Here is a 16,800-nt window from a genome sequence, read left to right on the forward strand (position 1 = left end):
ACTAGTTAGCAACTTCATCATACTGAGAATATTTGATGGAAGTTTCTGTGTTTGTTGCCACCTGGTGGATTCTCCACCATATTGCACTTGTACTTCCTAATTTGGTAAATTCAGTTTATGAACTTAATCAGTGAGCAGTTTACGAACGGTTAGTAATTGAGACAAATGTAACGATGATGTTCAAAAGTATCTGGGGAAAAATGACTTTTGGGAGCGGAGTGGTACCAGCTAGATTCTTACAGGATGGAATTGATAACCTCAGGTTTAATATCACTGGTATATGTTGTGAAATTTGTTGTTTCTTTCTTTATTCTGTTTGCAGGTTGAAAACAGACCAAAGTACTATGGAAGAGAGTATGTAAACCGTTTTCTCTTTTTTGTTTCTTTAACTCTTGACAAGTTATTTCCAAAAACAGAAAATAGTTTCCTTTTAGTTAGAAACTGAACTAAACATCTAAACATCTTGTGTTTTACATCTAGTAAGTAGTAAAACAGAAGTGGTTTTACAGCACAGTAATCTGTTTAAGTTAAAGTTCAAACTTATTTTCATTCAACTGTATGGACGTATACAAAGTTCAAGTAAATTTATTGTCAAAGTATGTGTATGTATGTATATATATATATAAAATAACCATAACAGAATCAAAGACTGCCCAACTTGGACATTCAAACAGTGCAAACTGTGCAAATACAAAAATAGTACCTATAAAAAAACCACATACAATGAGACCGAAAATCTATGTGCAAAAAGATGACAAACTGTGAAAATACAAAATAATAATAATAATAAATAATCAATAAATATCGAGAACATGAAAAGAAGAGTCCTTGAAAGTGAATCCATAGGTTGTAGGAATATTTCAGTGATGGGGCGAGTGAAGTTATCTCCTTTGATTTAAGAGCCTGATGGTTGAGGGGAAGTAACTGTTCCTGAACCTGGTGGTGTGAGTCCTGAGGCTCCTGTACCACCTTCCTGATGCTAGCAGCGAGAAGAGAGGATGTTCTGGGTGGTTGGGGTCCCTGATGATGGATGCTGCTTTTCTGTAACAACATTTTGTGTAATGTGCTCAATGGTTGGAAGGGTTTTACCCACCAAATGGAATAATGTTTTCTCTGCACCAAGCTCACATTCCATATAGCACATACACAACACAAATCTCTAACTTTATTAGCTTTTGTTACATATAATGCTTTATTCTTTTTAATTGTTAAATATTTTGTTGCATGCCACACCCAGATCAATACACCGCAGCAAATTCCTAATGCATGTAAGTGTATATGGCGAATAAAGTTAATCCTTGATCCTTAATCAGATCAGAAGATGCAAGGCCAAAGCAGTTGCTGCACTTTGCTTCCCATGAAATTTTATTTTCATAGAATGTCTAAAACAGTTGTAAAGTTTCTTTTTTCTCTTGCTAAAGAGCCAATCCAATTTAAAAGTGACTGTTTCTCTATTTTGAATGAGTGTTGCAGCCTTGCTATCTCTATTATTAAGCAACACACAAAATGCTGGAGGAACAGGCAGCATCTATGGAGAGAAGTAGGTAGTCAATAATTTGGGCTGAGATCTTTCATTAGGATCTCTTAACTGGGTTTGCATGAAGAAATTAGGTCTATCTTTACATAGATCTTTATTGATCCCAAAGGAATTTACAGTGTCAGAGTAGCATTACAAGTGCACAGATATATAAATATTAGAAGAGAAGTAAGAAAGAATCAAATATAAGTTACCTCAAACATTCTAACAGGAGGGGGGAGGTCATCACTTCCCCAGCTATAGATTGACTGATTATAGAACCTAATGGCTGAGGGTAGGAATGACCTCTTCTAGCACTCTTTGGAGCAACGCAGTTGTCTCTTAAGAACATTCACTCGGCATACTCTGCATCGTGATTTGAGGGTAAATAACATGCACTCCATTCCTTCCTTTACATGACCAACATTGTGCTCCCTATTCAGTTGATGATGTCCAGGTTTAAACAATGCTCAATTGTCTTTTGATATCTTGGAGGATGCTGCAAACATGTGCACTCTGCTTATGACAGGACAGCAATTTTAATGAAATAAATTGCCCTTAGTTCCTATAATATTATACTGTCAATTTCTTAGTTGACACTTTTATATACCAGCTCAAAACCCATTTATTTAACCTTGCTTTTAACTGACATCATTTTGTCTGTTGTTTTCCTGTTTACACTTTATCTCAATGTAAAGCACTTTGAACTACATCATTTGAATGAAAAGTGCTCGAGAATAAATTATTATTATCACTATTATTATCAATCCAAGTATGAAAATGTGTGGCCTATTAATTATGATTTGAAATCCATTCAATAGATCATGACATCTAATTCTGTTGAAATTCATAAAATGACCAATTGGACGTGTGGTGTAATTTTTCTAAATAGAGTCATAGAGCACTATAGCACAGGAACAAGCCCTTCGGCCCATCTAGTTCATGCTGAGTTGTTGTTCTGTCTAGTCCCATTGACCTGCCCCTCATACCCCTCCCATCCATGTAGTTATCCAAATTTCTCTTAAATATTGAAAGCAAACCCACATTTGCTATTCCGCCAGCAGCCACCACCCTCTCAGTAAAGAAGTTCCCCCTCATGTTCCTCTTAAATATTCCAACTTCCACCCTTAATCATGATCTCTAATTCTGCTTGCATTTACCCTAAGTATACCCCTCATAATTTTGTATACCTCTACCAAATCTCCTCTCAGTCTCCTACACTCCAAAGAATAAAGTCCCAACCAATTCAACCCTTCTCTGTAATATTTTGAGTATTTTCTCCTTTCAGATTCCATGGGATGATATCTCGTGAGGAGGCTGATGAACAGCTTGGTGGAGTTGAGGGAGCTTACCTCATCAGAGAGAGTCAACGTCAGCCAGGAAGTAACACTTTGGCTCTGAGGTGAGTTTACTTCCTAATGCCAACAATCTGAACTTGTTATTTTCTAATAACAAAGAGAAATGACCTTTTACGTATTTTGGTTTCTTTGTCTTCCCGGATAGTACTTGGATGTTTTACACTCTGACCTGCAACTCTGGTGGGCAGAAATGATCCAGAAGGATGCATAAGGCAAAACACACTTGCATCAGATGCTGAAGGCAGTGACTATTACGTCCTCACATTTTCAGGAGGAGGACACAATTCGACACTAATCAGTGTCCTAGTATCAAGTTCCCAGGAATGACCATCACCAATAGCAGGTCCTATTCCAACCATGTAGTCACCACAACTGGGAAAGCTTACCTGCACCTCTATTTCCTGAAGAAATTTTGCATGTCCCCTTTGACCCTCACCAACTTTTATTGACGGACCGTAGAAAGCATTCCATGCCAATGTACCATAGCTTGGTATGGCAACTCTTCCGCCTGTCATCATAAGAAACTGCAGAGAGTTGTAGACGCAGATCAGTAATCGTGGAAGCCGGCCTCCCACCAACATCTATACTGTTCATTGCTTCAGTGAAATAGCCTGCAATGCTTAAAGACCCCTCCAACTCCAGATATTCTCTCTTCTTACCCCTCCCCCACTGAACAGTGGATACAAGAACCTGAAATCATGCACCACAAGGCTCACAAAGAGCTATTATCCCACAGTTATATGACTATTGAATGGTGGAAATAATTCTGAAGATGTGTAGCTCAGGTGGTTGATGGTTGGGTTGAGCTATTTTGCAATTGCAATCTTGGCAGTTTACTTGTAAACGTTTCATCACCATGCAAGGAGACCTAGCCAGTGCTGATTGCAATGCGTCTTCCAAGTGATTAAAGAGTAGATAAAGGCCAAGCATTCAGAGGACCCACCACAACCAACAGTGCGCTTGACGGTGTCTCTTCGAAAGGTGATGAAACGTTTGCAAGTAAGTTGCCAAGATCTGAGAACAACTCAACCCATCTATTGAATGGTTTCCTAGTATGATGAGATAGATTCTTACCCCACTATGACCTTATTGTGTACCCACATTGCACCTTCTCTGCGACTGTAACACTTTATTCAACACTCTGTTACTGTTTTACCTCACTTAACCCTCTCACCTTAGGCTCGTAATGAGTTAGCTATTGCTTTGGACACAAGCTAACGGCAACATAACTCCACAATGCATGGGGAATAATGGTGAAAAGGCAATTTCCAATAACTAAACAGGTCTGGGGTAGATATGATTTGGGTAAACACAAAAAACATAAAAGTATGAATGATCCTTTAAGGGAAAATAGGACAATTACTTATATGAATACTGACACATCCATACAAATTTTCCATTCACCAGGAGCAATATTCTAGCTCACACCGGTATCAACTGAGATGAAAATTGTATTGGCAAAATATCTTAAACTATAACAAGTGAAATAAAGAAAAAGGCTCATCATATATATGTTAATCTACACCATGCACGTAATTGTTGGGGCTCATTGTTGCATAATCAATCAGTTTGCTTCACTTTGTTTACCCATGGTAGCAAGACGGTTCTGCGCTGAAAAACCAGTTGAAGTAAAAAAAAATTATCCATACCATGTCCAAGGAAACAAGGCCTCAAACTTTCTCCAATGTCATGTGCTAGCTAACTAGCTGAAAGTTATCTGCACATTCTCTGAGTGACCGTTGTCTATATGAGGATTTTCTGACATCGGTATCTGTCCTTCTGAATTGAATTCTGGGAGTGTTTCGCCATGTTTTTCCACTATATTCGTTGTCCGTTTCCATTCTGGTTCTTTGATCCCAGCTCTCTCTGGAAAATTGTTCCCCCATTTTAATTTCCTGTGCTCTCCTTAGAATTTCCAAGACACCTCCTGTTGGCTAATTCAACAAGCCTAACTCATTAATCAACTGAATTTTTATTTTAAACAGCAAAAAAAAACACTCAATTTTATAATGTAATTAAGGGGACACTTAATGCATTTTGAGAAAATCTGCACAAAAATAAAATACCCAACAGCATAACTGCATGAATAAGCATGGTCTTGTACTACCAAAATGTAATGAATTGATCTGTACAGCTGATATGCAAGAAAAGCTTTTCGCTGTACCTCAGTAGATATGACACTGATACCAAAAATGGGCATCCATGAGGTTCTGATTCTACAAGCAGAACCAACGCAATTTCTAAACTTCTATCCCCTTGCTTTCCAGTCCTGATGAAAGGTCTCGGCCTGAAACTGTTTATTCACCTCAATACATTGACATTTTTTTTATGGTCTTATTTTTTTGGGCGCTTGTATTTCCCTTTATATGAGAATGTAAGTGTTGAGTGTGGTATTTCCAAGTGGTTCCTTCTAAATTTTGCTGAGGTATTTACAAATTAATTAGTCATCTGCAGCATTGCATATAGAGAGTCAATAGAAGGTTTTTAACTTAGTCACAGTAGAACCTGGAGAATCGGGACATGTTGAGGCTAAAGGCAAGAGAGCAAGGGTGAGAAGAGAATAGGGACTGAAAAACTACAGTAGGCTAATTGTCCCAGCAGGGAGAGGAAATTAAGCCAAACCCATTTGTCTTGAGTCAGGGAAATGTCTCTTATCTTGATGAGCAGGAGCTCAGTACGTTGTTCCTTAGCTGATCAGTGAGCCAATTTTTAAGTTATTTCAAACTGCTTAAAAGAATAACTTCAGGGGGGAAATGAGTTATTCACTCAACTGTGGCCCTGTTCTTGGCATTGTTGGTGTGTGCACACTGCAAATAAGTATATTATTTATGCAATGTCTTGAGACCAGTTGCAAAGTTAGGAGACGACCAGACTGATCAAATATAGAACAGGCTGGTGTCAATACTCAGAGCCTGGTATAGAAACGGCAAAGCTCTGCACTGGAAATGTGGAGGACACAGCCCAGTGCTTCACAGGCGAAGCCCTCTCCACCACTGAGCACATTTACTTGGAGTGCTGCAACGAGAACGTAGCATCCATCACCAGCGACCCCCACCCCATCCAGGCCATGCTCTCTTCTCTACACTACCATTGGGAGGAGGTACACACTAGAGAATCTGCAGAGGCTGGAAATGCAGAGCAACACACACAAAATGCTGGAGGAACTCAGGAAGTCAGGGAGCATCTATGAAAAGGAATAAACAATTAGATATTTTGGGCTGAGACTCTTCATCAGGGTTCAAGGTACAGAAGCTCAGGTCTCACACCACCAGGTTCAGGAACAGTTACTACCCTGCAACCATCAGGCTCCTGAACCTCTGTGGATAATCTCACTCATCCTGACGCTGAACTGATTCTATGATTTACAGGCGCATTTTCAAGGACCTTACAATTCATGTTCTCAGTATTATTTACTTACATAATTTGTCATGTTTTGCACATTGGTTGTCGGTCTTTATTTATGTATTTCTGTATCTTCCTGTAAGTGCCTGCACTAAAATGAATCTCAAGGTAGTATATGATAACATACACATACTTTTATAATACATATCACTTTGACTTGTAACAGTTACTCAACTAATATCGCAATCACAAAGATTCAATGTACATTTATTATTAAAGTATGTGTACAGAATACGACTTTAAGATTCGTCCTCCCCCCGGGCAGCCACGAAACAAAGAAACACGATGGAACCCGTTCAAAGAAAACATCAAACACCCAACATGCAAAAAGAAAGAATGAATTGTGCAATTGGCAAAAAGCAAGCAAGCGACACATAGAATTAAGCATCAAACCAGGAGTCCAGTAGTAGTCCAGAGGCCGTCCCTATCTATATTCTACCCCCCGGCTAGGCAAATCTATCAAATGTGCTGTTGCAAGGAATAGCTATGAAAATGAACTGGGAATCCTCAACCGATGTTACTAAGTCTCAAACGTTCAAGTTAAGAAAACCTCTTGCTGATTACTCAGTCAATGAGTCATTAGTGAAAGTGCTGAGTGTTTAGTCTGAAAAGGGACCTTTACCACTAAAGATGTCGGCTGCCAAAGCTAGATTTGTAAGGGGTGGTAGAAGAACCAAAGCAAAGGAATAAGTTACAGTGTGCTCCTAGTTGGTCCTCTTACTGTTCCTGGGCCTGTCCATGAAACTATTACTAGAAATGACAACACCCCAGGAGAGCCTATGTAGAGACAACATCCTTATTCACACTGAAACATATAAAATTATGAAAGGGATAGATAAGATAGAAGCAGGAAAGTTGTTTCCAGTGATAAGTGAGACTCGAACTAGGGGACTTAGCCTCAAGATTCAGGGGAGTAGATTTCGGATGGAGATGAGGAGCTGCTTTTCCCAGAGAGTGGTGAATCTGTGGAATTCTCTGCCCAATGAAGCAGTGGAGGCAACCTCAGCGAATATATTTAAGACAAGGTTGGATAGATTTTTGCATGGTAGGGGAATTAAGGGCTATGGGGGAAAGGCAGGTAGGTGGAGATGAGTCCATGGCCAGATCAGCCATGATCTCATTGAATGCCGAAGCAGGCTCGATAGGCCAGATGGCCGACTCCTGCTCCTATTTCTTATGTTCGTATGACCACAGCGTGCTTGTTTTATGGCACAGCTCAGTGGAATAGATTAATGACAGATTTCAGTTGTGTAAATCTGGAGATTCAGGATGTGCAATGGACTTCTAATAGCAGAACATTCCATCGCTGTCTCTATATCCTTTATGGCCTGGGAAATCCCTAAAACTCAGTCACCATCAAACTTATCAGCAGTTTTGATGTAGTGAGGGGAGTAGAAGTACGTGTCAATGAATGCTAAGTGTATCTGAAATTAACTGTTGATGTGGTCAGGGTGACACATAGGACTACAGAGGTCCCTTCCTGGAGAACGGTCTCAGCCCGAAATGTTGACTGTTTATTCATTTCCATAGGTGCTGCCTGACCTGTTGAGTTCCTCCAGCATTTGTGTCTATTACAAAGATTAAAGATTAGCTTTATTTGTCACATGTACATCAAAACGTACAGTGAATACCCCTTCTGTGTCAATGACCAACTCAGTCGGAGGATGTACTGGGGCAGCCCACAGGTATCACCATGCTTCTAATGCCAACATGCCATGGCCACTACTTACCAACCCACTAACCTTTGGAATAAGGGAGGAAACCACATGGTAGAAGTACTAACTCCTTACAGACAGTGGCAAGAATCGTACCCCGATCGTACAGATGGCACTGCAAAGTGCTACGCTAATCTCTACACTACTGTACCTGACTGCTAAATAGCAGAAGTGTCATACAATGTGCAAAAGTGTGGCAACCCCTTACCTAACGCATGAAGTCTGAGTACTTATTACATTCAATCAGGAGCAGTGGCTGACAATTGAGTATCTAACAGGAGAATCATTTTTATTTTATTGATTTAGTGATAAAGGTCACTTAGTGGATGCCAGCCAATTACACCCTTGTGACCAATTAACCGACTGACTCTTGCGTCTTTGGAGTGTGGGAGGAAAACGAAGCACCGGAAGGAATCCCACGCAGTCATGGGGAGAACGTGGAAACTCCTTACAGTGTAACTGGCACTGTGATGCGTTATGCTATCTGCTACACTACTGAGTATGCTCCCGCCCCGCCCCGCCAGTGATCTTCAACACTGGCCCAGCACTGAATGCAAAAGGCAAATATGAGACATTATCCTCATTGGGAAGTGCCCGGTGGACAATTCATCTCAAAGTTCAAAGTACAAATGTGTCACCCTGAGATTCATTTTCTTGTGGGCATACTCATTAAATCTACGGAATAATAACCATAAAAGGATCAGTGAAAGACTGCCCAACTAGGGTGTTCAGCCAGAGTGCAGACAACAACAAGCTGTGCAAATACTAAAAGGAGAAACTACAGTCAGAATCAGGTTTAATACCACCAGCATGAGAAAATCTGCAGATGCTGGAAATCCAAACAACGCACACAAATTTCATGACACATGCTGGTGATATTAAAGCAACACACACAAAATGCTGGAGGAACTCAGCAGGCCAGGCAGCATCTATGGAAAAGAGTACAGTGGATGTTTATTCTTTTCCATTGATGCTGCCTGGCCTGCTTGAATTCTTCCAGCATTTTGTGTGTTTTGCTTTAATATCACTAGCATATGTCATGAAATTTGTTAACTTTATGGCAGAAGTACAATGCACTACATGATAAATGTAGAAAAAAAGGAATTACTGTTTATATCTATATGTATATCAAATAGTTAAGTTAAAATAAATTGTGCAAAAACAGGAATAAATAAAAGAAGTACTAAGGTTCAATGTCCATTTAGAAAGTGGATAGCAGAGAGGAAGAAGCATAATAAATAAGCAATAAATATCGAGAACATGAGATAAAGAGACCTGAGATCTTGAATAAAAACACAAAATGCTGGCAGAACTCAGCAGGCCAGACAGCATCTATGGGAGGAGGTAGTGACGACGTTTCGGGCCAAAACCCTTCATCAGGGCCAGACAGCATCTATGGGAGGCGGTAGTGATGATGTTTCGGGCCAAAACCCTTCATCAGGGCCAGACAACATCTATGGGAGGAGGTAGTGACGACGTTTCGGGCCAAAACCCTTCATCAGGGCCAGACAGCATCTATGGGAGGAGGTAGTGACGACGTTTCGGGCCAAAACCCTTCATCAGGGCCAGACAGCATCTATGGGAGGAGGTAGTGATGATGTTTCGAGCCAAAACCTTTCATCAGGGCCAGACAGCATCTATGGGAGGAGGTAGTGACGAGGTAGAAACTCCTGATGAAGGGTTTCGGCCCTAAACGTCGTCACTACCTCCTCCCATAGATGCTGTCTGGCCTGTTGAGTTCTGCCAACATTTTGTGTTTTTATTTATTTCCAGCATCTGCAGATTCACTCGTGTTGCCTGAGATCTTGAACTTTGTGTTTGCCTCTGTTCAGGTCCTTAGTGATTTTTTTTATCAGCACATCAATTTTTGTTGATATTTTTCACTAACTACTGTTTAAGATGCCATTTTATCAGCATTAGTTTGTGATATGTTTGGTGTGGATTGAGGATTACTGTTTATTATTGTTCTCCTCTCATTCTCTTTCTAGATTTGGATATCAGACATTAAACTACAGATTGTTCTATGATGGAAAGCACTTTGTAGGAGAGAAACGATTTGAGTCAATCCATGATCTCGTGACGGATGGTTTGATAACCCTTTACATAGAAACTAAAGCATCTGAGTATATTTCTAAGATGACCACCAATCCCATCTATGAGCACATAGGATATGCCACACTGTTGAGAGAGCAAACCTCAAAAAGACTGATAAAAACAAAGCGAGACATTAGGAAGGTGTCCTTGATGAACGATGAAAACAGTTCAGTTGAAAAGGTAAGAATTTCAGTTTGTACTTCCTTGCTTTGTTTATCAAAGACATGGTTGTGCAATGATTTTTGGTGTGCTTCTAACATGAGGCCTTGTGTGTTTGAAGAATTACTATCATAATCAAGTTTATTATCAGTGACATATGTTAGTCCATGGCCTCCTCTTGTGTCATGATGAGGCCACCCTTAAGTTGGAGGAACAACATCTTATATTCCATCCAGGTAGCCTCCAAGTCGATTTTTCTGGTATTGCCCACTCCGGCCTGTTACCTCTTCTGACCTGCCTATTACCTCCCCTGGGTTTCCTCCTCCTTCCCTTTCTCTCAAGGTCCACTCTCCTCTCCTATCAGATTCCTTCCTCTCCAGCTATTTTCCTTTCCTACCCAACTGGTTTCACCTATCACCTGCTAGCTATCCTCCTTGCCCTCCCCCCACCTTTTTATACTGGCATCTTTCTGCTTCATTTCCTGTCTTGAAGAAGGGTCTTGGCCCAAAATGTTCATTCATTTCCATACATGCTTCCTAACCTGCTGAGTTCCACCAGCACTTTGTGTGTGTTGCTCTGGATTTCCAGCATCTGCTAAACTTCCGGTGTCATGAAATTTGTTGTTTTGTGGCAGCAGTCCTGTGCAATATATAAAATGTATATAAATTAAAATAAGTAGTATAAATTATCAATGTAACGAAATATAAAAAAAATAAGAAATATCTGCTGGTAGGTATCCTACTGGTTCTGAGGACTTTTTCATCCTGTAAAGTCTGATGCCTGACTGCAATGTGAATCCGGAACACGCTGGCCGTTCATTCACTGTCGTTGGTACTATTAAAGCAGCAAGTGTGAAGGGGAACATGAGAGATCCTGCAGATGCTGGAAATCAGAGGCAGGGCATGAAGAGATACGGGGAGAAGACAGAAGATTGGGGCTGAGAGAGAAAATGGATCGGCCATGATGAAATGGTGGAGCAGACTCGATGGGCCAACTGGCCTGATTCTGCTCCTGTATCTTATGGTCTTATCTTGAGCAGCACACAAAAATGCTGGAGGAGCTCAGCAGGCCAGCTAGCATCCATGGAGTGCGAGCTGAAGCTTTATAAGGTCAGATAGGGGTAGGAAGTATGTAAGCAGTAAGGCACTAATAAAGTGTTGATGAGCTGCAGCACCTTGGGTCCATAGTTCCCTAGAACAGACTAAGTGTGGCGCATTGCTGGTCACTGCACTGTGATGCTGGAGAGAGCTCAGAGGAGATTGGAAAACTTCAGTTATCGGGAGTGACTGGGTAAGCCGGAATTCTTTTCTCTGAAACGAAAAACCAAAGGGGTGGACTGCTAACAGGTATATAAAATTATAGGAGACTAGATAGTCAGAATCAGTGGACCTAGGTTTAAGATGAGAGGAAGGAGTTTTAAAGGGGATTTGAGAGGAAATGTGTTTTACACAGAATGTTTGATTTGTGCAGTTGGCTGCCAAAAGCTTTGGACTCAAGTTCAGATTTATTTATAAACAGAAGTTAGGTGGTCCTGTAAGAGTTGGATGTCCTTGTCTGCCAGTTCACTGCCCAGGCAGTGAAAGTGAAAATTACTTAACAGCCATTGTTTAAGGAGTGAGAAAGGAAACTGAACATGAATGCAGTTGAGACGCAGGAAAGTGAGTTTACAAAACTAGATTTTTTTTTTGCAAGTTGGATTTAACATGGGATTGTGGTCAGTTGATTCATATGGGTACCACATTTAGATCTATTTGTTGTAAAATTAAGGTCCACACATTTTAAATTAATTTTTCATTTGTACTTTTTTTCTGTAAAAATGTGCCAAAATGGATTCTGATTCAGATTTATTTATTGCCTGTAAACAAAAGCAAATAGTGAAATTTGTCATTTGTGTTAACAACCAAGGTTATGCTGAGGGCAGCCTTCAAATGTCACCACACATTCCGGCACCAAAGTAATATGCCCACAATGCTTGGCAGAATGACACAGAACACGACAAGCTACCGAACCCAACAGCAAAGCAAGTCCCTTTACCAGTGCCCACCCTCCCACTCAACCACATTCACAGTCCGCCAACTCTAGGACATTTGAACACTTGGATAGGCAAGGCTTAGAATGATTTGGTCCTTGTGTGGGTAAATGGGATTATAATAGATGGGCTGAGAAGTTGGTTTGGAGTTGGTGGTCCGTTTCTGTGCTGTATGATCCCATGACAACACTCAGTGGCCACTTTATTAGGCACACCTGTAAGTTAATGCAAATACCTAAACAGCCAGTCATGTGGCAGCAACTCAATGCATGAAAGCATGCAGACGTGGTCAAGAGGTTGGTGTTGTTCAGACCAAACATGTGACCGTCGAAAGACTGTTGGGTGCCAGATCGTGTGGTTTGAGTATCTCAGAAACAGCTGAACTCTCAGGATTTTCACACACAACAGTCTCTAGTATTTACAGAGAACGGTGAGCGGCAGTTCTGTTGGCAAAAAATGCTTTGTTAATCAGAGAGGTCAGAGGAGAATGGCAGAAATGGTTCAAGCTGACAGGAAGGCAACAGTAACCCAAGTAACCACACATTACAACAGTGGTGTGCAGAAGAGCGTGTCTGACTGCACAACATGTCAAACCTTGAAGTGGATGGGACACTGCAGTGGAAGACCATGAACGTACACTCAGTGTAGGAGGTACGTACCTAATGAAGGTACTGATTGTATAACTCATATTTGTAATGATAGTGCTCTGATTGGGTTTCTTTGTTACTTCACTCATGCCATTCATTTTCCACTGTATTTGTTATAAGTGTCACTTTGAGACCAGGCATGCATTTAAATGGACAATGGATATACAGGTCTGTTCTTCAAAACTGGCTCTCACTGCAAACAAGTGTGATTGATAGTGCAGTGGAAAGTTGGATAATGTAGTCGGTGCCTGAAGAGAACTCCTTGTTCAGTAGTAGACATGAAGTACTGTACTTGGGCTGAAAACATTTTGAGCACTCTTAATTTGAAATATTTATAACAAGCTGGCAGGGCAAATTATAGAAAACAAAAATAAAGCTGCTGTTTGGAATGAAAGCTACAGGGGAAAAATTAAAGTTAGTGAAATACCAAATTTCAAATCCACTCTCGTCTCCTGTCAGATTCCTCCTTCTTCAGCCCTTTAGCTTTTCTACCCGTCACCTCCCATCTCCTTTTCCATCCCCCTTCCCTCACATAACTTCACCTGGCACCCTCTAGCTTGTACTCCTTCCTCTCCCCCACCACCTTCTGGCTTCTTCCCTCGTTCTTTCCAGGCCTGACGAGGGGTCGCAGCCTGAAACATCGAGTGTTTGTTCCTCACTGTAGATGCTGCATGACCTGCTGAGTTCTTCCAGCATCTTGTGTGCGTTGTTCGAGATTTCCAGCATCTGAAGAATCCCTTGTGTTTGGAAATTTTCAAATTTTAGTGGTTTCCAAATGTTCTCCAAAGGAACAATCAATTCAATAAGGAGTCATATTTGAAAAGTTGCTGCAGGACCGATTCTGGGTAGGTAACAGGAAACACCATTGGAATAAATGTGGCATTCTCAGACTGACAGGATTTAATGAGCAAGATGGAATTGGGATTCGTGCCAGTGTTAAGTTCAAGTTTAATTATCATTCAACCATATATGAATACCCATGAATATAGTCAAAAGAAACAGTGTTACTCCGGTGCCCGGGTGCAAAACACAGTACCAACAATCGTACACAGCACAAGGCACATTTAGCACATATAAGACAGCAGTCCAAGTCCCTGAGTCGATTAATATTGCAACAGTCTGCAGTTGAACACAATACATCATCTTCTGCCAAGCAAACACCAGGGGGCAGCACTGACCTCCAGCAGTCTGGTGGAACACACTGACTGACTCCAACACCTCCCACCTGGGCAGCTGAAAACAGGTGACACCGCAGCTTGAGGCCTAATCCTCACCACAACTGAGGCCTAATCCTCACCACAACCGAGGCCACACAACTCCCCCACCATTTGCCCAACAAATCGGTGAATTGGACTTGCAGCATTCCACACCACCAAAATCCAACTTGGTCCAGCAATCACAAGAAAAGTGACTAAGGTGATCACTCGCTGTTAAACTGCGCACCTCCTTCGTGCACCGATGCCTCTCTTGCACGGACAGCAGCACGATCTGCACAAAGTCCAGTTCGTTCAGTTTCTCCACCAACAAGCCACTCGCTGGTGGGGTGGACCCGATGACCCTTAAGTTCTTAATGTCCGGCAGGGTCTTGCGTTCGTAAAAAAAAGAAGTTTAAAAAAGACAGAAGTACCAATGGTTGGCCCAGTAAAAGCTGTAGTGTCGGAGCGTGCCACCACCTTACTGGAAGATGTATGTAGGGTCAAAGGGTCTGCTGCTGTCTTTGAGGGGTTTGTAACTTTTCCTCATGACCATTTGGGTTTCCTTTGGGTGCTCAAGTTTCTTCCCACATTCCAAAGACCTACAGGTTAATTGGTCACATGGGTGCGGGTTCATTGGGACAGAGGGCCTGTAACCGTGCTGTATCTTTAATTAAACTAAATAAAAAGATATCTGTACAAAGATGCTTCTGCTAAGGACTGTGGGCTCCACAATTCAAATTGAAATCTACATTTCTTTTGTAGACATAACCAGTGGCTTTCCAGCATTTAAAAAATTTTTTAATAAAGCATTTTACAACCAAACTTATTTACAGCTATTTTTGGGATTATTCCATCGGAAGCAGGATATATTCCTGCTTCCGCTCAACAGATGAAAGCCTTTTCAACCTTATTGGCTAGGAAAGCCATTTTACTTAAATGGAAGGACACCAACCCTCCTACCGCATTTTATTGGCTTTACTCTATCATGTCCTGTTTAAGTCTAGAGAAAATAAGAAGTTGGACATTGGATACATCCTTTAAACTTGAAGAAATCTGGTGACCTTTTATTCAATATTTTCATACGATCTGATTTTTGTACTGATTCTCTTCCAGCTATTTTTTCAGGACCTTGGATTTGATCAGGGAGTCTCTCTTTTCTTGGTTTTTCTCTCAGAATTGACTGCCCAGTCTTTTTTTTCCTGTCTATAATAGTGGGGGTTTTTTTTGCCTCTTCTACATAAAATTTTCTAATAGTCCTTCCTTTCTTCATAAATTGATAAGAGGAGAATTATACATTCTATATCAAATTTATACTTCGCAGATCAAACCTTTGTGTGATTCTGATATTGTTTATTTTACCTTCTGTATGAACTGCTATTGACATATATCCCAGAGATATTCTCCTCTTGTTTGTATACACACTTTTGTTTTAAATCAATAAAAAGATTGAAAAAAGAAAGAAAAGAATAAAGCACTGAACTTTTGAAGTCAGTTGGGGTTTGATTCCCACTGCTGTCTCGAAGGAGTTTATATCTTTCCCCTGTGACTGTGTAGATTACTGCCCTGGCTTGTGGTCTGGCTTGCGTATCAACTAGTCAGCAGGGATGCATCATCCAGGGTCAATCCCGATCAGAAGAAGGCCTCAAATAAAAGATTGCCTGTTTATTTAATTTAATTTATTTAGAGGTACAGCATGGCCCAATGTGCCCATGTTACTCAATTACACCCATGTCACTAATTAACTTCCAATCCGTTTGCCTTTGGAATGTTGGAGGAAACCGGAGCACCTGGGGGAAACCCACATGGTCATTGGGAGAATGTACTAACTCCTTACAGTCATGGGCAGGAATTGAACCCCCATCGCTAGTAATGTAAAACAATGAGCTAACTGCTATTCTACCATGCTGCTCTTTCTTATGATGGGTGAGGTGATACTTTTTTTTCTGAGGGTCAAAGACCTTGGCATTGCTCTTTCTCAGAGGACCCCTGTCTTAGAGCAATGTCTACGGTTGAATTTGAGATTAGTTCAGTTATAAACGTCAGATGCAAATTCAAAATACAAATTCAGCATGGTGAAAATCAGACTTGTGATTTGTTGCTGGAGATGCATCTGATTCACATCTCAGTTTTAAAACCACTTTAGCTGGAGTTAGATGCTATGTTGACGTTGTATAAGATGTTGGTGAGGCCAAATTTGGAATATTCTGTGCAGTTTTGGTCACCTACCAACAGAAAAGATATCAATAAGATTAAAAGAGTACAGAGACAATTTACAAGGATTTTGCTGGGATTTGAGGACCTGAGTTATAGGGAAAGGACTTTATTCCCTGGAGTTTAGGGGATTGAGGGGAGATTTGGTAAAAGTATACAAAATTATGAGAGGTATAGATAGGGTAAATACAAACATTTTCCATTGAAGTTGGGTGAGATGAGAATCAGAGGTCATGGGTTAAGAGTGAAAGGTGAAATATTTAGGAGTACTTGAGAGAACAATTTCGCTCAGAGTGGTGAGAGAGTGGAATGAGCTTCTAGCGGAGTGGTGGATGCAGTTTCAATTGAGAAGTTTGGATAAAGTACATGGATGAGAGGGGTGTGTAGGGTAATAGTTCATATACTACGTTTGTAGTTCAGCAGGAACTGTATGGATGTAGGGCCTGTTTCTATGCTATCACCTGCCAGTTTGT

The 16,800-nt window shown here is 40.9% G+C and overlaps 1 protein-coding gene across 4 annotated transcripts in view; it reads left to right on the forward strand.

The window, feature by feature from the left end:
- Window positions 1-16,800, forward strand: part of chn2 (chimerin 2) — a 251,596-nt gene that overhangs the window by 157,600 nt on the left and 77,196 nt on the right. For all 4 annotated transcript variants that reach the window (XM_073024500.1, XM_073024502.1, XM_073024499.1 and 1 more), the window contains 3 exons: window positions 323-354; window positions 2,805-2,918; window positions 9,980-10,265. In XM_073024500.1, the coding sequence (XP_072880601.1) occupies window positions 323-354; window positions 2,805-2,918; window positions 9,980-10,265 (432 nt within the window). The remainder of the gene's footprint in view (window positions 1-322; window positions 355-2,804; window positions 2,919-9,979; window positions 10,266-16,800) is intronic.

The sequence above is a fragment of the Hemitrygon akajei genome, chromosome 20, assembly GCF_048418815.1.
Source record: "Hemitrygon akajei chromosome 20, sHemAka1.3, whole genome shotgun sequence".
NCBI classification, from domain to species: Eukaryota; Metazoa; Chordata; class Chondrichthyes; order Myliobatiformes; family Dasyatidae; genus Hemitrygon; species Hemitrygon akajei.